General features: G+C 39.8%; 1 protein-coding gene across 2 annotated transcripts in view; it reads right to left on the bottom strand.

Annotated features, from left to right (window-relative positions):
- Nucleotides 1-2,412: 2,412 nt before the first annotated feature.
- Nucleotides 2,413-22,165, bottom strand: part of gdap2 (ganglioside induced differentiation associated protein 2) — a 34,514-nt gene continuing 14,761 nt past the window's right edge. Inside the window, exons 8-14 of one of the 2 annotated variants that reach the window (XM_081600010.1) lie at nucleotides 21,345-21,495; nucleotides 19,736-19,812; nucleotides 17,363-17,439; nucleotides 17,121-17,260; nucleotides 11,555-11,609; nucleotides 10,112-10,294; nucleotides 2,413-5,301 (exon numbers count right to left, since the gene is read on the bottom strand). In XM_081600010.1, coding sequence (XP_081456136.1) covers nucleotides 5,260-5,301; nucleotides 10,112-10,294; nucleotides 11,555-11,609; nucleotides 17,121-17,260; nucleotides 17,363-17,439; nucleotides 19,736-19,812; nucleotides 21,345-21,495 — 725 coding nt within the window. In that variant the 3' untranslated portion in view covers nucleotides 2,413-5,259. The remainder of the gene's footprint in view (nucleotides 5,302-10,111; nucleotides 10,295-11,554; nucleotides 11,610-17,120; nucleotides 17,261-17,362; nucleotides 17,440-19,735; nucleotides 19,813-21,344; nucleotides 21,496-22,165) is intronic. The other variant, XM_081600013.1, reaches the window with a different exon arrangement.

Genomic DNA, 22,165 nt, shown 5'->3' with positions numbered 1-22,165 from the left:
TCAGCACTTCTTCCCTTCCCGGAACATGACTCAGTTTTCTGCAAAGCGAAGGTGAGACCAGTGGAAAAATCACTCTGAATGCAACACCTGCTGTTTGTCCCGCTAATGCAGACACCGCCATGTCTCTACCGCCACGGTGACGTCGGGCTTTTTCTCACAAACATCTACGTCACATTAAGGATTTTTTTTTCTCAAGTGCAACGTAAATAAAACAGATGTAAGCAAAGAAATGTTGGCATTTGGGTGCTAATTTTCAAAATGTACTTTAGTCACAACAGTTTTGCTTGACGTGGTTTGGACCAGATGTTAGAGACGTGAGCATATATTTGTAGTAGTAGTGATTTCTACTTTAAATACGGTCTAAAGTTAAATTAGCGCAAACTTGTCTTGTTTTTAGGTCAGCTAGAATTAATCACAGTTTGGAAACCTCTAATAGGATGATGAACACAGATACAAATGTGTGCAAAAACCTGTTGATGTTCCGCTAATGTCGGAAAGGGTTGCGGTGTTTTTTTGTTTTTAAATCTCGTGAATAACTTTGTTCACGCGATAAAACATTTCAAAACATGCTGAGTCGTCATCCTCCAACTACTTCCTGTCGTCTTCTTCATCTTTTCCTCTGGTTGTAACATCCGGTAAGGAAGCCCAAAAGGTTCGACCCAAGTCATACAGTTTAAAAAACAATTTATCCCTCATACTCACCACATGTATGTAAACGTTAGATTTTAAGGAAAGTCACCAAAAAAAATAAATCTCTAAAAAATGTTCTCGCCAAGTTTTCTGGCATTTAGCAAATAGAAATGATTTGGATAATTTTGTCCAACCTAAAACATGTGTAGTTTGGTCTGACTTAGCCTCAGACAATGAGAAAAAATAAGTGTGAATGCATTTTGATCCTGCGTATGTAAACTTCTGGTGCAGAGTCTTGCTGTTGCAAGACTCGCGCGTTGAGGTTTCCGACCGTAACACTCGGCTTCCAAGAGCTGATCAGAAGACGGCCATTGAGGCCATTAAGGACGGCCTTCATTAAAACTCGTCTTCATTTCTTCCAGTGAGTCACGGTGGGCGTAGAACTGAGTGCTCCTCCGTTTCCAGCCACAGCAGACGAGAACTGGAGAAGAACTGGAGCAGACATCAAACATCCTGCAGTATTCACATAGTAAGTGTATCCTTTAAATCTGCTGCTGCTTTTTTCCCGTCTGAATCAAAGCTCATTCATGAACTAAGCACGGCAGCAGTCAGATTTTCTTTTAAATTTTGGGGTTTTGTAAGATCCTGAACAATCTTTAGCAGAGAAGAACAGGATTGAAAATGATTTTTAAGCAAATATTAATTATTAATATTGGGAGCAGAGAGCGAGCATTTGCTGCAAAACATGGTTTAGATATATAAAAAAAAAAACAGAGACAAAATGATTACAAATATAAAGCAGCACTAAAATCCCAGAAAAGTAAACACTTCAGCTTTAAAATCCAATGTTTTTGGGACGCTTCAATCTAGATAATTTTTTTTTCTTTTGGTGGATAAAGTTTTTATTAGATTATTAATAGATGTTTTAGAACTTCAGAGTGCCTAGTAAAGAAATGGCTGAAGATTTGCTTTGTGCATTTTCAATTAATTACTAATAATCAGGTGTAGCCGAGGTCAAATTCAATTTCACAAAAAAAATCTACTTAAGGCAGAGGAGCTCGATTTTCCCCCAGATTCTCAAATTTTGCTGTCACTACATAGTGACAGTTTCAACAAGTATGTTAACAAATATACACTGCTCAAAAAAAATAAAGGCAACACTTTAACATTTAAGTGAACAGTGTATATATATATATATATATATATACTGCAGCTTTAAGTCAGTAAAAATCAGTATAAAAAGTCAGTATAAATCCTGGTTACGTAGATTGATGTCAGCAGCTTTGTTAAATATTTATGCTGAATATGAATTATTTTTAAACCCACTACATGCTAGCTTTAGCTTTAGTAGACATTTGTCACATTTAAGTGTTAAAACTGATGACAGTTTTTACCTAGCAGTTTCTAATAAAAATTAAAAATGATGATCTGTAACTGGTAAATTACCACCTAGCATATTGTACATAGTTCATATCATATGACAGCCTGCTTTTCTAATGATTAAGTTCTTCACTTTTTGAAATGGATTGACCAAGCAGGAAACGGTAGAAGCTCACTGTTTGACTTGAATGCATCACTTTCATTCCAAGGACAAAACCATTCATTTTTCTGTGTCTCCAATGTTAGATTTTGTCACTGCACCTTTAAGAATTAAATATTTAAAGTTAAGACAAAAATCAGGTTAGAAGAAAACAAACATCAGCATCTCAAAAATCGTATTTTCTTCAGTTACCATTGTTTCTGTGTTTTGCCTCCAATTATCACAATAAAGAATCCAGACGCTTTGATGAAAGTCAAGGATTTTTAATCAGAAAATTAAAAAAAAAAGATCCAAACAGAAAAGAAGAGACTTCCTTCAGACCCTGAAAGCTTTGGACAGTCTGAATCAACAACAATAAAATGACAGATACATTTATAAAAACAAAAAGATCACATTTCCATAAAGTCGAAAATTGGCTCAGCTAAACATCATATGAGAAAATCCCGGTTCTGCCGACGGCTTGTGAAGCGAGTGATTGTAAAACGGATCTTCCTCAAACACCTCCACTTCTTCTCATTTACGTTTCCTTTCATACGAACAAACACTTTAGCTAGAAGGCTACGTTTTTATCGTAAACCTTTGGTTCGTAAATGAGCAGGTTAGCATCGTCTCCTACGATGAATCTCTTGCAGAGTTTCTGAGTTTCATCCGTTCTGAAATGAGGATGTTTGCAGGAAGGAGAATCACCCTGAGAGGCTCGAGCCTTTCCAACGGAGCTGAAACGAAATGAAAATACCTGGATGGCGAGAAATGAGCTGTAGTCCAACAGACGGTGATGAAAGTTCACACAAAAGCAGGGATCCTAAAAAAGCTCCACAATTATAAAGGGAGAGTTTAGATTTTGACTTTAAACAGAGGCTATCATCAGTAATCGTTCTCAAACTTGTGTTGACGTTGTAGCCGATATCAAACCGTTTGATGAGCTGAGATTCGTCTGACAAGAGGAGGAAGTTTGTATTTGTGCAGCAGCGTCGAAAGGCAGCACGGTTCCTCTGCTTTTCCGACTCCTCGCAGCAACGCGGAGCACAGCTGGCTGTTAAAGCGGCAACAAACTTAATGGTTTCTTGTAAAAGTGCAGCAGCAGCAGTATGTTCCGTAAAGACAAACATTTTCACTTTGACTGAATGAAAGGAGCTAAAACAGGTCGTGATTTTTACTGCCTGTTGGCTTTCACAGCTCTGACTTACTCGGTTCGCTGCAAACACAGGGACACTGAAAAAACGAAATCTTACCAAGTAATTTTAGTCTAGTTTCTAGTGCTAGTATCTTAGTGCACATGAAATAAGACAAAACTAACTTACAAGTAAGTTATTTAAGTGCTTAATATTGATAAGAACTACAGTAGCTCCACTTTTTTCACTTTAAACATGGGAAAAATGTTTTGTTATAAGTAAAATGTTAATTCTATGTTAAGTAAAATGGTACTTATATATTAATTTTGTTACATTTCAAGTGTCCTAAGATATTTACATTAGAAACTAGACCAAAAATACTTGGTAAGTTTTGTGTTCTTACCGACGATGCATTCACAAAACCTCACATCTGAAAATCTAAACTATTTCTTTACCGAACGAACAGAAAACATGGAACCAAAACGGTTTAATCAGTGGAGGACGAAAACTGAGAAAACCAGAGAAATTATAACATGGTTAGTTTTAGAAGTAAGAAAACAATAGTGAACGGTACTTTTCTTATGGATGGTGGGTACATCAAGAGACAAAGTTGAATTTCTACAAATAAAATCACTTATTTGGAAAAAAAAGGAAAAATCCCGTGTGTTTAAATAAATAGGTAGTTTTATGGGATTTCTTTTACAAACCTGATTCAGTTTGTAAGATATAAACAGTATTTACAATTCAGGAAGTAATCAGTCTCAGTTTTCCCTCAAGAAAACTCTATTGTTAAGGTTTTTTTTCCTGCTAATATCACTCCTGATAACACTCCGTTTTAACTTTGCATCAATTTCTTCAGCTAGAGATTTCGCTTATTTTCCATTGATCGGTTCTGATTAGTGATCAGGATGTTAAATGAATTAGAAAACATGATGTACGAATGGGAACAATCTTGTCAATTCTTGGCTCTGACCGTTTAATGATGAACGGAGCTAAATTAATTCAGAAAACCTGCAAAACACAGGAGAGTGCAGCGATGGTTCGCCTTCCAGTAGAGATTTACCAGAAAAATGACCAAAAATGAATATTTTCACGCCTATATGGATATGAAATAAGAAAAAAAAAGTTTTGTTTGTTTTGTTGGACTTAAGTCTACCATGAAAATATGCATGTTAGCTTGTGCAACAAGGGCAACAGACGTCCTCTTTATCCTCGTATTCATTAGTTTACACGAAGAGCTACGCATTGAAACTCTTGCATTACTGCAGTAATCAGTCGGGGGAGAAAAAAAACTTGTGGGATAAATGTTTATTTATTGACTCATTTTACTCTAAACGCTGACAGACGTGCAGCGTTTCGTCGGCTGCCTTTCAGTTCAAACACGAAACGTTTTTTAAGACCAACAAGATTTCAGCGCAGCAGCTGGACAGCAGCGAGTCTGAAAACGCTGCCAGCATATTAAAGAGTTCATGTCCGGGACTTAACCTCTGATTTACATGTACATGACTGATGAAAAGTTACTGCTTCAACTTTATGTTGCCTTCTGCCCCACAGATTTAAGCTCCTCTTGTTGTCATAGCGACTTACTGCATTGAATAGTGAAACTTGCAGCCGGTAAATTCAGCTACCAGCTGGATAAGGTCTGTGATTTTACATGAAGTCAAAGGTTTTGTGACTTGACTCTTTATTTGCTTTGGAGAAAATATGTAAAAAAAAAAAAAAAAAGACTTTAAGCGAGAAATAATCCAGAAACTACCCCGGACCGACAAACGGTCGCTGCCGCTGACCTGAGACGACTCTCTTCGTACGATTTTGGCGGGAAAACGTCAACAGGGAGATTTTCCCCGCCGCGGTTCACAGCCTGATGGAGTTTGTGAGTTCAGACCGCTCAGGCAGTCTGACGTCCATTAATAGGTTCCCCTTAGTGGGGCTGAATTCACGGCGTCCGCCTAGCAAAGAGGTCCAGCTGGCGTCCTGTCACAGACCAGAAGCCTCGTTGGGATGGTTCGGTCCGCTTACCTGAGAGAGGAGAGAAGACAGACTCGGTGTAATTTCCTTAGAGCAGAGTTTCTCATAGTTAAAGAAAACAAACTTCAGATGCTTTAGGAGACATAAAGATTTTCTTTCAGGCTGAAGAAAGCCCACCATAAATAATTATTTTATTTTAGGTGTTAAGATGCAGTTAGTCAACGTGGGGTGAGTGCTGCCTTCACAATGCAAGGTCCAGCACCGGATCTAGATCTGCGTGCCGGCGGCATGCTATGTGTACAAACACACATGCTATGTGTGTTTGTACGACTCTGAAAAGAAGCTGAAAAATATTCCTGCAGACATGAATTCCTGTAATCATGCAAGTAGTCCTGGCCCACTAGGGTGTGACAGCGGGCCACCAGCACAGCATCGCTAGAAATCTGCGGTAGGTTTCTACCGCGTTTCTACCGCATGGCCTACCTACATGCGGTAGACATGGCCTACCGCATGTAGGTAGGCCATGTCTACCTGACCAGGCCATGTCTACTTGGTTTAGGTAGACATGGCCGTCTACCTAAACCAGGGGTCTCAAAGTCCTGTCCTCTAGGGCCTCAAACTCCTGTCCTCTAGGGCCAACCTTTTGGTGTCTCTCTGCTTTAGTACACTTGGCTACAATATTAGCTCATTAGCAGAGCTCTGTAGAGCTTGACTGCAATCTACTGAGGCAGTTTCACTATTTAATTAAAGTGTGTAGGACAAGAAACATCTACAAGTTGGATAACTCTGGCCCTCAGGTACATAACCCAGGTGAGAAGGTCTGCTGATCAATTTCACAATTCACTACCAAGGACAACCCAACTAGATGCTTCCTGCTAAGAGACAAAGGAGATTGTTAGACACCTGAGCATGTTCTAAAGTGACCTCTGGGTATTGGAGAGTCGGCCACTGGCCGTTGTGTATTACAGAACAGAGGTGTTTTTTTTTTTTCTTTTATGTTGAAAAAGCTCCAACTTGGGACAAAAAAGAAGGAATATGCTAAGTGTATGTGCTGTAACCTTTACAAGGCACCAATGGCTGTAGTCCCAAAGCAAACGTTCTGTTGTCCTAAAGGAAGAATGTTGCTGGTTTTGGTCAGTTAATGACGGAAGTTGAAAAAATAAGCAAAATCATCCTTAGCTTTTCATTTTTGTCTTTGCCACAATGATGAACAAAGTGTTGGGGTTGGGTTGTTGTTTTTTTTAATATTGTTTTAATGAAACTCTATCCCAAGCCTTTGTATCAAAGGAAGAGGACCTGATCTTCAGTGACAGTGCTATTTTTTAAATGGTTTCAGCTTCCCAGGTTGCTTTCCAGGAAAACGACAGCGACCAGGGTTAGCAGAACTACTTGTAATCCTTTCACTCTGGATTGAGGCGTGACTGGTGAAATATCAGCTGAGTTTAAAGGAGAAAATAATAAATAGCTAGTTTTTAATCGGTAAGTGTCTAAGTGGAGTGATTCTGGTTACCGTCCTCTGCCTCGGTCCATGACGTGTGCTGTGCCTCGGCCAAGCCTTACACATGAAAAACCAAAAACAGCGCTTCTGTCCGGATCGAAGGTGGAATCTTTTCCGTATACGAAGAATGCCGGAGGACTTTGTGGGGGCAAATGATGTACAACCAGACCAGTATGGATCTGAACCGACAGCTGGATGTCCAGAATCAAGTTATCAGGATGACTTTTTTTTGTTGGCAATATTGAGTGTTAAAAATAACTGTATGAATATTTTTTTTTTTGTTTTTTGAGGGGGACAGTTTTACAACAAGCATATTTTATGACAAGCGGCCGAAATGGGTTTCCTCTGCAGGGTGGCTGGGCTCTCCCTTAGAGAAGCTCGGTCATCCGGGAGGGACTCAGAGTAGAGCCGCTGCTCCTCCACGTCGAGAGGAGCCAGTTGAGGTGGCTCGGGCATCTGGTCAGGATGCCTCCTGGACGCCTCCCTGGTGAGGTGTTCCGGGCACGTCCCACCAGGAGGAGGCCTCGGGGAAGACCCAGAACACGCTGGAGGGACTATGTCTCTCGGCTGGCCTGGGAACACCTTGGGATTCCCCCAGAGGAGCTGGAAGAAGTGGCTGGGGAGAGGGAAGTCTGGGTCTCCCTTCTGAAGCTGCTGCCATCGCGACCCGACCCCGGATAAGCGGAAGAAAATGGATGGATGGATATTTTATGATTTTCATTCAGCTCAAGCACACTTTTCAGTTCTCCTTTGAGCTCTGGATGTAAAAATTCAGCCTAGCTTCTGTGCTGGTTGCAATTCAACATGTGTTGACCTTCTAAAATCATGAACTCGCTCTGCTCACCGCATCTGGTTCAACTTCCCGCTGCAGGATCCACTGTCCACTCCCCACTGGAGTGACGGCTGAACTCAGATTGCAGTTGTACGACTGCTTGTGTTTGTTTTAGACATTCGGCGGAGATGAAGGAGATCAAAAGGCATCTACTCTGGCTTAAAACTCTGAGAAAACATCTTGTTTACCTACAGATGTGTTCTGATTCTCTTCCAAGCCGTGTCTGCGCTCAGACTGACGGACGCTTGTGAAGGGCAGGATTGGTTTATGACCGCTCGTTTGGTTTTTTGCAGATGATGCTCTCCTACTTGTATGACTGGAACTGAGCATGTTTACTTTTTCACACGTTCTGATATTAAACCCTGCTTTTATAACTCGTTGTAATTGTTCTAAATGTCTAAAGAATATATTTTTTGTCGCTCAATCAAAATGTTTTACTGAAGAAATAAGACATGAGTAGTAGAGGAAGCCTTTTTTTGCTAAACTGGATCAGATGTCACAACATCTCAATAAAGGATAAACACAAAGGAACATAAACACACAATCTTTTTTTCCTTTTTGGTCAAAAATAACAAGGAACTACTTTGCGGATTCCTGTTAAGGACTTGATTTGACGCGGTTCGGGAACCGATGCAGAACGCTCTGGGCTTCGTCATCCTAATTGGATGTGGAGGCAAGCTGATTAATAAGTGACATTTTTAGAAAAGCAAGCATGTATTACTCCAATCAATCGCTGATTTTTTTCCCCCCCGTCATCTCAGAGGAATATCAAACTGAGATAAAAGCGCGCTCAGAAGTGCCTGGAATTAAACGCACATGGGTGTAAACACATTACAGAGCTCGGCCTTGGAGACCCAGCAGAAAAATCAGTGTCGAATTAGGGTTGCATTAAATTACAGTAAATGGAGAGCGGATGTTCGCCCTGGGTGACTCAAAACATAGGCTTGTTTAACGTTATTAAATTAGAATGTACTATAAATTGCGGACTTCCCTTGCCTCGTTCCATTTGGAAAACCAAGGAAGTGAACCTGTTCCAATGTAAGGATTGGGCTCCAGCTACACATTTCTCTGACTAAACCCGACTCACCCGGTCTGGTGGTGTTAGGGTTTACAGTTTGTGTAAATTCATAGCCAAAGAGGAGGATATAAGGGCAGAAGTCTCATTAGTTCAGGTTAGAAAGCAAAGCGTTTCCGTTTGAAGCCTCTGAACAGTTCAGACGATCACCAGATCCAGATCTGACTGCCTTCATCGGCCATTTAGGAAAATAAAACAAAACAAAAAATGTGGTTTGTATTTTCAAGCCAAAGGAATGTGGACAGAACGGAGAGGAGGAAAAGAGAAAAAGCTTTGAAGTTGATGTAAGATACCAACAAGAGCTGGTAAATTTACAGATTTCCTAATTTCTGAGCTTTTTTAAATGTTTCAGGTCATTGAGCTACATCAAACACAAAATGTAGTTTTATTGGGGAGAAATCTATCCAAACCAACATGACCCTGTGTACGAAAAGTTATCACCCACCAAGCATTTCAGGAAAGAACAGCGGGCCTACAGGCAAGCACGGGGGTGGCAGTATGATGGATGGGGAACAATCAGCTATAAATAATGAAAACATTAATGATTAATGGTGGCTATGGATCCGGACAATAATCTGAAACACATCAAGTATTCCACCTCTGAATGAAAAGGAATAAAACTGAGTGTCCTAGTCAAAGTATTTATTTTTTCACAGAGGTCCGGGTTGATTTGAATAACTTTTTACCCCTTAATAAATAATAATTAAAAAACATCATTTTGAAAATATTTAACTCTCTGACATTAAATTTTTATTTAATCTGGAAATGATTTAAAGGTACAGTATATAACTAAAACTTATATTTAAAAAAAATAGTTTTTTTTTTTTTACATATTTATTATAACTGTCACCATGTCATCATAGTGTAACATGAGACAGATAATTTGTGAATGGATCAATCTCCTCCACCTTCCTCCTGATGGATACTCCTGCCATCTGAGGAAATGCACCAAAAACAACCAATCACAGCCAGGTGGCGGGTCTTAGCGCTGTCAATCAGTCTAACGTATGCTGCTAAATGTGCTAATGACAGAGAAACAACTTACTGTTGGAGAAAAACAGTTTTTTCCACCATTATCTGTGGTTGTGCTAGCTAGCCTTAGCACTCACAACAGGATTCATTCACAGCAGTGTAGCAGAGAGCGGGAAGTAAAGGAGTGATTGACAGCGCTAAGACCCGCCTCCTGGCTCTGATTGGTTGTTTCTTGTTAGTGGGAGATGGAGGAGCTTGATTTTTTTATTTTTTTAAATGTTTTTACACATCCTCTGCCTCATACCATACTGACAGTTTCAACAAATATGCAAGAAACATTTTTATATAATCTACATACTGCAGTTTTATGTGTGGGGAAAAAATTAAAATTAACAGGTGGCAAATAGATTTTCCCACTACTGGACTAATATAAAAATTATCTACAGAGTTTTCCTCTAAAACAGTTTATAAAGACCAGATTCACATTTTCTCCGTGTGAAGCGGTCTCGGCGCGCGTCCTTACTCGTGCGTCGTACTCCAGGACAAACGGAGGAATGTCGATCTGCTCGGGTTTGATGCAGGTGAAGAGCTGCGGCAGGTTGTCCAGGTAACGGACCTTCTCCTTCAGGCCCGACACGCTGAAGGTGGTGAAGAACCAGGTGGAGACCTGCGCAGTGTGTGGACACAACGACAACAACGACAGGGTCACGGATGGTGTTTCGTGTTTATTTGGAGCTACTGAGATTGTTAACCCACCACAACGGAAGATAAACTAAAGCCAGGTTTCTAAAGAAAACAACAGAAGTCGATTAAATCTGATGACCCTTTAATGATCCTAACAAAAGCCTGGCCGTTTGCAAAAGCACAGCGGTTCTTCTAAACAATGAAGAAACGGACATAAACCAGAACCCACTCATGCTGGAACGTCCTTTGCCAAAAAGGCAAATATTTAGAAGTACAACATTTTGTGTGTTGACTGCGGTAAACATCTAAGTGTAACGGAAGCAAAGCAGATTGTCTAATAAAACTACATTTGGCAAAACGGTGAAACTTTGTTGAACAACAACTTTATTCACAACTTAGGTTAGATTTAAGTTAATAAGGTCGATATCAGCCCCTCAATATCAGGATTACAGGTGAAATTTAGCTGTTGCCATTGAGTTTATTAATTAAATAAACTTAGTTTTGTTTTATGCTTGAGGTTAAACTGAAAAACTTCTAAATACGCAGAATCTTTTAGACTTTTTTTCTTTAGCAGATGTTATATGATTAAAGTTTGTTTCTCAGACTTGGACCAAATTATGACATAGTATTATGGTCAGACAAAAACAATAATAATAAAAGTATGAGAATAAAGTAAAATAATTACAAGAATAAACTTGTACAAAAATAAAGTCATTATAATACGAGGATAAAGTCTTAACATTATGAGAATAAAATCATATAGTATTACAAGAATAAGGTTGAAATAATACAAGAATAAAATTATAATAATATGTCAAATAGGAAATATTTTTCACTGCAAAAAAAAAAAGTTATTGTGCAGAAACTAAAGAAGCGTCACACGTCTCTTAGTAAAACTACTGTTGCTAGGCTACGACTGGCATCATGTCTGAGCGTCGGGGCAGAAACACAACAGTGTTATTGTGGTGCTAGTCACTAAAATGTTGCTTTAATAGTTGTGATTAAAGTGTTTATTAAAAGAGAAAACCTGCATACTTTAAAAACTATCGTAACCTGGAACTAATAAATGTAGTGGATGACCTTATCCTCTGTTTTTGTTTTTTTTAATCGCACTGTTGTAGATTTTTTCCTCCAAATCAACACCACCTCCACCATAAGGCATCAACAAATTAGAAAGCTTTGCAGAAAGTTCCAACAGCTAAAAAAAGAAAAAAAAAAGTGCCATGAAGGCGCTGACTCCTACCTTTGAGCGAAACGTTGGATGTACAAAATAAAAGGCCCTCAGATTCTTTTTATACCTGCAACACAGCAAAAACAGCAGAGATGAGACAGAATCCGTCTCATTCAGCATAATACATCTCGCTTTTAAAGTAAAAAAAAAAAAAGGAATCAGTGTGAACTTGGAAATTGTGGAAAGGATGAGATAATGACTAATATATAAAAAAAAAACATGTGCAAAGTGAAGTCACTGTAGCTGTGCTTCTAAAAGTGTGGGTTTGAGGTCCAAAAACCACAAATTTTCCCAACAGTCAGCTCCAACCTGTCCATCAGCGATGAAACAATTACCACACAGTCATACAAAACACCAGCCTTCCCACAGAGACCACTGTCTGTGTTACTCACTGAAAATGTACAATAACGTGTTAAAAAAGTGTGACAAATGAGTACAGACGGACATAAAATAGGCCGCTCCACATAATGGCCTCTGGCCAAGGTCCTAATACCAAGTTATGTCATTTTAAAATTAAAGCGGCTTCCCAATTCTCCCAGCAATTAGAGACACATGTTTGGTCAAAAAGTGTCCACATATCAGGTCCACGGGCCAGAACAGGAATCAGCCGTGTGAGCTCAGCCGATGTTTTGGTAACCATGAGTACTTGGGAGGGAGGGGGGGGGAGTCAGAGAAAGCGATCAGTCATCAACAAATGCAGCAATAAGAACAGATACAGAACAAACGTGGCCATTGTTGAGGCTGAATTGCTGAAAAGTTGATAAAAACCCTCAAACATGACGACAATCAGCCAACAGCCACACATCTTTCTCATTAACGTGATTCACAAGACAGCTGAGTTCCTTTGTTCCGCCTAGCTGGACTTGATTCATCGTCTTATGACATCTTGAGCTGGAGTCAAGAGGTTGACCCTGAGCTCTAATCTTCCTTCAGAGATAAGCAAAACTCTCTGCAGTATCTGAGTCTGCAAATAGCAGCGACGCAATGCTGAGGTCACCAACTGATGCTAAGGTGGGAGCTGGCTACCTCAGTGTGGCGAGGAAAATCATGCTTTCGTTTTAAGATTTTCTTTTTAAAAGATTTTTTTGGCTCTCGCGGCCTTTATTTGATAGTTAATTGACAGGAAAGTGAGTAATGCAGCAAAGGTCGCCAAGGCTGGGAATCGAACCTGCGACAGCTGAGTCGAGGACTAAGGCCTCCATATGTGGGCTGTGCTTAACCCCCGTGCCACCACATCCCTCGTTTTAAGATCAAACCAACATGCAGACACGGTTCTCGACTTCCTCTCAGCAACTGGGGCTTTGAAATCATTGATACACCAGAAGTTAAACGATGAGCAAACCTGAGACTGCCCAGAGCTCAGCTGCTGAATGTTCATCTGTGTTTATTGCCTCTTTGTCTTCACTTAAATTCGGCAAAATTGAACAATTGAACATCTGCGCTTACTATGCCTTACAAAAGTCACATTAAACCTCAAACTTGAACCTATTTTGCAGCGTTTCATGTGACAGACCAATGATAACCCCAAGTTATATCTTACTACTGGAGATAACTTCTGGTGTGACCAATCATGGAGACTCAACTACCACCAGTTCTACCTACTTAGTCTACATGACTAAGTGCCGTAGGATACCTCATTCAGTTTTCAGAGAACCGGGTTTCAATCCTCGCTGCAGGAGAAACGGCCCGCTCCCAGATTTCTTGAATCGAACACGATCACCACAGGGACTGCAACGGAGATAAAACCCTACAATAACGTCTTAGTGATCCAAAGAAATGAGGTGGGTACAGACAGTAGAGCCTTACAGATGTACGTGGGGATGCCCAGGTAGAAGTAGCAAAAAAAATACCCAAGAGCAAGAAGATCCCTCTGGTGGAACGAGCCCTCCGGTGTGCAGCAGGGTGTATTCCCTGGCACACACAAGCTTCCCTGATCTCCACCACTCAGTGTGAAAGTGATTGACTGGACGGGGACTCTCCCTGTGTGACCGGGAGTCCAGGACTCAAAACCTGTTTCTGCTCTGCCCAAAAACACATCAGCTTTCACTGGACAAAGTGAATGTAATCGCTTGTTCTATGGTCCAGAGAAAACTAACAGAATAGAAATGAAGTCAAAGCGAGATCGCTCCGCCCAACCGAAACCTGGGTGGAGCGAAACCTCTGACAGAAAAACAAAGCAGTACGGTGAAGGTAGTGAAGCTCATGTTGTTACCCGTTGTTACTTGGTGAGGCATTTTTGCCTCATCAGTCAACAACAAGGCAAAGGAGATAGAGGGGGGGGATTGAATGAGTCCGTAAACTTATTTTGTGGGAAACCATGGAGAAATTGACGTTAAAGCCCAGGAGCCTGATCTTAAAAGACTCCATATAAGGAGCACTGATTTGCTTTTGCCAAAAATGAGCGTATTTCATGTGAGACCGTAAATTTGTGGAACATGCAGTAATAATCTGCAGCTCATTTTCCGGCCTTTAGACCCAGAGCACCCAGACATAACGGTGTTGCGCCATAACGAGATTTTGGCTGGAAATATTAGGTTGTCCTGCTGCTGGACAATATTTGCCGTCCATTTTATTATTATTTTTAATCTTCCAGATATTTGACCAGCCATGTTTTCTGTCATTGTATCCAAGCCTCCTGCTCTGCGTAGTTGTGCGCTTGTGTAAAAAGCAGGTGAATATTACTTTATGATACGTAAAAGATTGGCTTTGATCACGTATGTCAGGTTGTGCATGAATATTTGCGCCACATGCCTGAAGTTGCTGCTTTACAAAGAAACTGCATCCATTTGTAGCCGCAGCACACATTTATTGCTTTGGACCCGACTTGATGCCTTAATTTCTGATTTGACCACAAAGCGTATGATGCAACGCTGACAAAATGTTGTAGTCATACCGTCGATCGCTGCAGCAGTCAGCTCTTTATCGGCCACAGGCATCTATCCAACTTTTACATTTTTTCAGACTCTGTTTGCGTTTTGGCTCTATTCTAGATGTTTTGTATAAAGTGTGTTATAATTTCAGGTCCCCCACTGACTAGTTTTAACTGTTTTCCACTATTAGTTTTCGTCAAATCTCTATGACCGCATCGCATTCGTAACAATAAACCCCGACACTTTGTCAGAGGTTCACGTCCTTTCAGGTGAGGGGATTTTACTATCCTGTCATGACGTAGTGAGTTTTAACAAATATGTAAAAGTTACATACCGCAACTTTAAGTCATGCTAAGCCAAAATGTGTCTGCTGCCTGCTAGGCAACTGGAAATCATAAAAATACCTCCAAAAGGAAGTAGCTTTTCTACATTACATTAAACAGCAAAACAATCTCTACCTGAAGCTTATATGTGGCCATGTAGGATGTATGAATACAACTTACAATGAAATGTCAGGACATATTCATAATTTGCATTCCACCTGCATTCACCGAGGTCTGTGATGAATCAGCAAAGGGCGTGAAGACGCTCGCCGTTGTTGTGAATGACTGCGTGGGCTTTCCCCGTTCCACTGAAAGGGGAAGTGGGATGGAGGAGTTTTCATTCATGTTCTGTGACGGCCGCCTGAAAGCTGCACCCGGCCTGTCCGCCATCTTAATTCTCCACCATGTGAACGGACCGCTCGCATAAAACAAAACAAAAAAACCAAAACTGTCGTCCTTGGTATGAATTTATTACGCAGCGTGAAGTGAAACTAGTGGAAAAAGTTGCCAGATAGAAAATGAATGAGAACGATTTGGTGAAACCAAACAAATGAACATTTATAGAAAGCAGAGAGAACAGCAACATGATGTGTTGGAAGGTGTAATGGCTGCATGGAGATTCCCACAGGTTACCCAAAAAGAGAGAGTTTTTCTTGAAGTTATCATGGCAGGAAGTTTGTTTGTGTGAGGATATGAATACATATTTTATCTCTATGTTTGTGTTAGAAAACGAAGAAAGAGAAAGAAAACCACCCAAAGTAACGGCACCTGAGTGCGAAATCTTATAAGCCTCATTTTAGATAAAGAATAAAACAGAATAAAAGAATAAAAATTTTAATTATATGGACTAAACAAAGGGAAACGTACAAGTATTTCTGGAAGTATTCAGCTAAACAGAACCGATGTCTTAAAAGAATACGGCATCCAGATCCTGAGGCTCAAATCCAGATCAGGAAGTAGAAAGACTCTGACAGACAACTTTAAAAACCAGACTGACTGAGATTAAAAGGAAGAGCACAGTGGTCAGTGCTGGAAAAATGAAAACAGGTGGATAAACAGAAGTCAGTCACATGTGACGAACTCTGAGCAGCAGAGAGAATAACGAAAACTCACCATCAGTCAGAATCTCAGAAGTCTGTACCCAGCATGTCAGAAACCAAAGAACAAATCACCTTCATAGCGTCTGAAGAATTTAAGACTTTCTGACTGTTTTTGGTTGGTCTTCAGTATAAAGACAGAGAGTAAAAGAGAAAAAAAAAGGTAAATCGTTAAAGCCAAGAGAAGCTTTTGCTGTGCTTGCTGTCTTAAAACAAAAGGTGCATCTATTTCAGAGTAAGTCGTTCTTCTCAAGCAAAACAGCTCAACAGTAATGAAATGTTCAATTCAATTCAGTTCAACGAAGGAAAATCCCATTTTGTCAAAACTCATTTACACATCCTGTGGATGGCAGGAAGGACCTCCAGCAGCAGTCAGTTTCGCAATGAATCTGAAAAAGCCTCTGACTGAAGAGTGTGGCTGTCGCACACACAGCTGGACGATGTGGCTGAAGAACATGTCAGGATTTAAAGGTTCCATATCAATACTGATCATTATTTCTCAGCAGAACGAGGCAAATTGGCGAAACCTGAAACTGTTGCTGCGCCAGTTACTCAACAGGCTGTTGCTAGGCAACCGAAGAGCGAGTGAGTTGATTTCACCAACCTTTCTTATTCCCCTGCCTACATCTCCCAGAATGCAGAGCGGTTCTGGATTGGAGCTGAGTGAATATTCTATCAGATGTATAATCTATTGATATTGATTACATGCCTATCGTGATATATATTGTTATCGATTTATTGTCCAGCCCTAGTCCTACATGACTGTCATGACATCCTAACCGTTACGTTGTGAGAGGCGACGTTTCAAAGTAGCATGTCATCGGTGACAACGGTTTCTGGCAAGCAGCTCTAATCCCGCTCATTTGTTTCTTTAAATTTCAGTCTGTTAAACACACTGATGGTCGTCTCTATGTGAGACTCTCCTTAAAGAAAACTCTGCATCTCTTTTATTACAGCCATTAGCTAGTAGGCTACAGTCTCCATTACTCAGCCTGGCTCAGCTACCACATCTTTGAAGTCTGTTGGTGTTTTTAACCATCCACTGTTTTAAGCTTAATGAGGTTTGTGTGCTTTAAAATGTAGCACTGCTGCCAAAACACGGACCTCTACAAACTCATCGATCAGTTTTAACGCCAACGTCTCCGATTGGACGCCAGTTAGTTTATCAAGCCACGAATAAACTCCGTCACTAACCGTTGGCGGATCAGTTCCCAGCGCGGACTCAAGAAAAAATATGATCTGAAACTTTGAGTTCAGTTTGACTCAGGAAGTAAAAGTTCAGACTGACTTGATGTCGACGACGTCATAGAGGTTCTTGAGGAAGTCCGAGTCCAGGTGGTTGTGCTCTCCGGTCAGCGTGTGGAAGTAAACGATCACATACTCCTTCACTGTGATGTGATCCATCACATGGATGAAGTACAGCAAGGCCTGAACGGGAAACACAAGCTGATTTTTTAAAGCCCTGCTCTTTAAAACAGGAAGTGAAGAGACGACTGGGCCCAAAAGTGCTTAGAAGATTTTTAAAGATACCTTTTCGAGGTCAATGAGGGTCACTGGGATGTTTCGTCCAACCACCACCATCACCGTCCTGCCGCATATGTCCACACCTAACAGACAAACAGAAACGTTAGAGAAATTCGCTGGTAAAAGTTTCACTTTCAAGAATCTCTCTTAAACGAGTTAACAACTCTGCTTAAGATTTATGTGAGCCGATACCCCTTTTCCATTTTATAATATCTGTTGGTTTTTCAGTGATGAAGAGAGAAGCAGGATATTCATTTTTATTATATTTTATAGTACCATCTCTTCCTGGATTCAATAAACCAGAAGGTACAAACAAATATTTTGCTATCTGAAGTTCTTGAACAGGAATCAGAATTGAGTCAAATCAGGATGAGAAACTGGCCACAAAGTCTCTGAAACACAAAGTCATTTCTAGTAATTTATTATATCGTTTTGTTGGTTTTTTTCTCTGAAGAGGAAAACAGATAAGCCAAGAAAATACATTATGATGTGGCTTTTTTTTAACCAGAGCAGAGCGAACATGAAAAGTTCTGCATCTGTAACAACATCGCTGTGGAAAAGCTGAGAGTCCGTCAGCGTGAAAACAGGCCGGCCCGGTTATCGGCCACATCAAACAACCGACTTCATGCTTGAACTTCGTGACACGTCTGAAACGGTTCTGAGAGCAGAGTTTGTTTAGGTCCAATTTGAATGCATGCTTTCTATTCTCGGGTTGCAGGCTGCAGAGCGTCTGCAGTCTCACTGAATTCGCCACGAGTCAGCCAGGTTTGATGACAAAAAGAAAAGAAACAAATGACACTTAGGAAAACAAAAGCAGATGATGTTACAGATGATGAAGCAACATGCCGCCAATCATTTTGTTTTCATCTACTTGGACTTCCTGCTCTTTGAAATGGAATAGAAAAGCAACTTTTTGTGCTACTTGGTTGCTTTCTCAATAAAAAGTGAAAAGGAGAAGAAATTCAGCTTCTACTATAACCATTAAATATTTATGTTAAAAGTTTCCTAATTTAAAAAACAAATAGATAAAGGTGTCATGACAAAAACGAAATCCCACAGCCAGATGCAGGACTGTACAACAACAACAACAACAGCAGCAACAACAACAAACACAACAGCAGCAGCAACAACAGCAGCAGCAACAGCGCCTCCTCCTGGTGACAAATAGCAGCTGCACCTTAGAAACAACAAACTCGGTTGATCTCTAACAAAACCACATTAGAGGCTCTGGACCACAACACACACTCCACACACACTCAACACACTCTGGTTTCACTCACTGACAGCATGCAGAGGAAAGAGGCTTTAGTAACTGGCTGAAGGTTTTGTCTGAATTAAAGTGTTTCCATTCAGCAAAAAATTCAAACAAAATGATTTTAATTAAAGCAGAAGGATCGTGTTTGTCTGAGGTTTTTATTCAGGGATCCTATATTTTACATATCTAAATTCAATATTTCTACTAACTTACATTTCTAGATCCTCATCCAGTATTTTTGATAACTTTTCATTTGAATATATAATATTGAGGTAGAACTGTCAGGTCCTACTTATGGCTGTCACAATTAGCAATCAATTGATTAATAATTTCCATTCTGATTATTAGTATATTTTTTTGACAAAATACTCTGTAATTTTATTTACATAGACTCCAAAAGACATTTTATGTATGGTTTTGGTTGCAAATAGTTTCCATTTCCTTTTTATTGTTGTCGCGTTTTATTTTGGATATGTAAAATATCTCCCAGCTAAATGTTGTGTACAAAGCTGCTCATCTTTCATTATTATGCCATGTATTATTTTAAAATGGTCTCAAAACAACAGTATTATCGTTTATTGCAATCATTTATCTGTTACCGTGACATCAAGTCACACAGTAATGAAACAATGTAAGGCTTTTGCTTCAATCATCTGTTTTAAAATCCAGAAGCCTTGAATTTTTCCAATCAAATATTCAGGGATCTACACCAAATGTGATTCTTCTCTCATTTTGAAAACTTTTGAAGCTGTTTTGTGTGAAACACTCCAAAAAAAAGTAGCAATCTGAGAGTTTTGTAGATCCAACATGAACAGTTCAACTTTAATGTAAAGCTGTTCATACAAAGAGCATGAAGAAAAAAGCAACTCTTTACTGACATGTGTTCATTTAGTCAGTTATACTAATGGGAATGTTAAAATCAAGGTGCAATTTGTAAAATCCAAGATAAAGAACCGTATTTTCTTTGAGGTAGTCTACAACATAATATTTGGGTGAAATAAATGGAGGTTTGAAGTTGTAAAGTGAAACAGTTTAAATGCAAAACATGAGATGATAATTGGCTGCCTAAGGATGATGAACAGTAGATATTTATGCTGCTGTAAGCAGCAGCCTCTCCCACCTACCAGTCTGATATAAGGCTTTCAGCGCAGCGATGTCTGACAGATCCTCTGCTCTCGCTCGACACAGCCAGCGACTGTAGCTGCAGGACCCAAACACACACACACACACAGAAAGAAAGAAAAAAGGTTGTTTTTTTGTTACACAGTGAATGTAATGCAACCAACACCTGTACAGAAACATAACCGCCGTGTAACATCTGGTAAAACCGAGGCTCTCTGTGAAGTGGTGGCTGATGCTGGACGGCTTCAAATCATCTCTGCTGCGGTTTGGAGGAAATCGAAGCAGGTCGTTTAGTTCGGTGGTTCTAAGTTACACTGAAAACTCTGAAAGCCCGTCTGGGATTCCTTCTGAGGCGTTCTGTCTTTTTTACACCTGCTTTTGCAGTCAGTAAAGTAATGGCAGCAAAAAAATACAAGTACAGCCGTGTAGAGAAATTTTCCAGTTTTCTGTTTCGTTTTGCCAATTTCTTTACAAGGGTTATAAAGCATGCTAACTTAGTGTAAACCTTGTTTTATTTCAACAATTAAATATCACAAAACACTTTCCATGAAATAAAAACTTTACTGAATGAAAGATGATCATCTCTGTTATAGACCCTTAATGTTACTACACTACATTAAAGAACAAACTTTGTTTGCGCCAATTTATTTTGAGTATCAGAGGCTTTACTTGGTATTTAACCTGATTGGTGCATGAATAGCTGTCTTCCCATTAACCACAGAATTGGAATTACAAAAATATATTTGCTTAAAGGCATCGTGGCAGTTTTGAAAGAACTCGTGTATTTCAGAAAAAGCTTTTAGTGAGTTTTCAACTGTATCAAAATTTGTGTATTTCACTAACTGCAACAGAAATGCTTTTTCTGCACCACACATAAATGCATCAGACGCATCAATAACAGTCTTCAGTGTGGAGGTTGTTACTGTGGGAGGACATCCGCGAGGTGTTTACAAATGAGTCAGAGAAACTACAAACAGTGTAAGGAGTTTTTAAAGACAACTGTTTTCTGTGAAGGCTTGTCGACGGTTTGTTGTCGCTACAGTAGAAAGCGTGTTGGTGTCTCTTCACTGCTGTGCACTTTGAACTCTACTTGGTACGTTCTGTCAGAGTGGCCAAGAAGCAAAGTGACTGTGAGAAAAACTTAGTAGAAAAATGCCAGTGTAAATTAAAAGTTTATCCAATTTACTCTTTTGCGTTTCCAACCTCTGTCTGGATTTGGAAATATTGGTGGCTTTTTGGAAATCTCACAATGAAGACAAAAGTGGCATTTTCAAGAGAATAAACAGAAACAGTAATGCTAACCAGGCTAATACAGGAGCTTGAATCTGTTTTAAATTAGTAACAACCTGTTTCACAGTAAATACTTTCTTACACAGTGTGACGTCACCTCTAATTATAATGCAAATTATTAATGACAAGTCATGGCAAGAAGACAGGCCAAACTATAGTCATAGTTTTTCAAAGAAATCTGAATAATCTGTGTTATCGACGGGCTCAAGATTTACAAGAACTAGAGATTGGAAATTGATCATAAACCTCTATTATTACCTAATGGGATATATTTAGCTGGAGACATGCTTTTCAGAAATATTTCCTTAGCTGGACTCTTACTTTCTCTGGTGCTGTTTCTGTACGGCCGCCTCAGACATCTGGCCCTGGAGGATCAGCTTCCTCTGCTTGTCCACGTCGCCCTCCATCCGAGCGAAGGCGTGATTCCCCACCTGACCCAAATCCAGCTCCAGGTTCTCCTCTCGACACTCATCTGGACAAAAACACATCATACTCGGTTCTAATGCAGGGTTTCTGCAGGTTTCACCAACTCAAATTCAAGACTTAACAACCATTATGAAGGGCATTTAAGACCCGTATCTCCACAGAAACGCACTAACTTCGTCCAGGTATGTTAGCAGCGAGTTAGCGATAACCTCAACCGAGCAGTCAGAGTGCAACTCAAACTTTTGCCGAACAGAAAAGTAACATGACAATAAATAAATATAGAATATACCAGATAAGTAATCATATCAAGACAAAATTAATCTTACGTTTAAAAAATAACAATCTAGTACATTTTAAGGCCTTAATTTTAGATAAATGGATTTAAGACTTTAAGAACCTTTATGATTGTAATTTAAGACCTGTATTTCCATAGAAACGTACGAACTTCGTCCAGCCAGCTGTCGATAAATTTGCTATCTAGCTAGCGAGGGTATGTTAGCAGTGAGTTAGCGGTAGCCTCAATCATCTCGAGTAGCGACTCAAAGTTTTGCGGGACAGGAAACTCCCATGAGAAAAAACAAAACGCACAGAATATACTAAATTAAATCTAAGACCTGTGATTACCACATCAAGAGCCAACTTACTTTTTTTAAAAATGAATTTAAGACATTTTAAGCTCTTACTTTAAGTCTTGTAAGAATGCGTTGGACCTAAAT

Source organism: Poecilia reticulata, chromosome 2 (assembly GCF_904066995.2).
Source record: "Poecilia reticulata chromosome 2, P_reticulata-male-v2, whole genome shotgun sequence".
In the NCBI taxonomy this organism is placed as follows: domain Eukaryota; kingdom Metazoa; phylum Chordata; class Actinopteri; order Cyprinodontiformes; family Poeciliidae; genus Poecilia; species Poecilia reticulata.
Note: the sequence above shows the minus strand (reverse complement) of the source record. Positions and strands in the feature narration are given on the sequence as shown.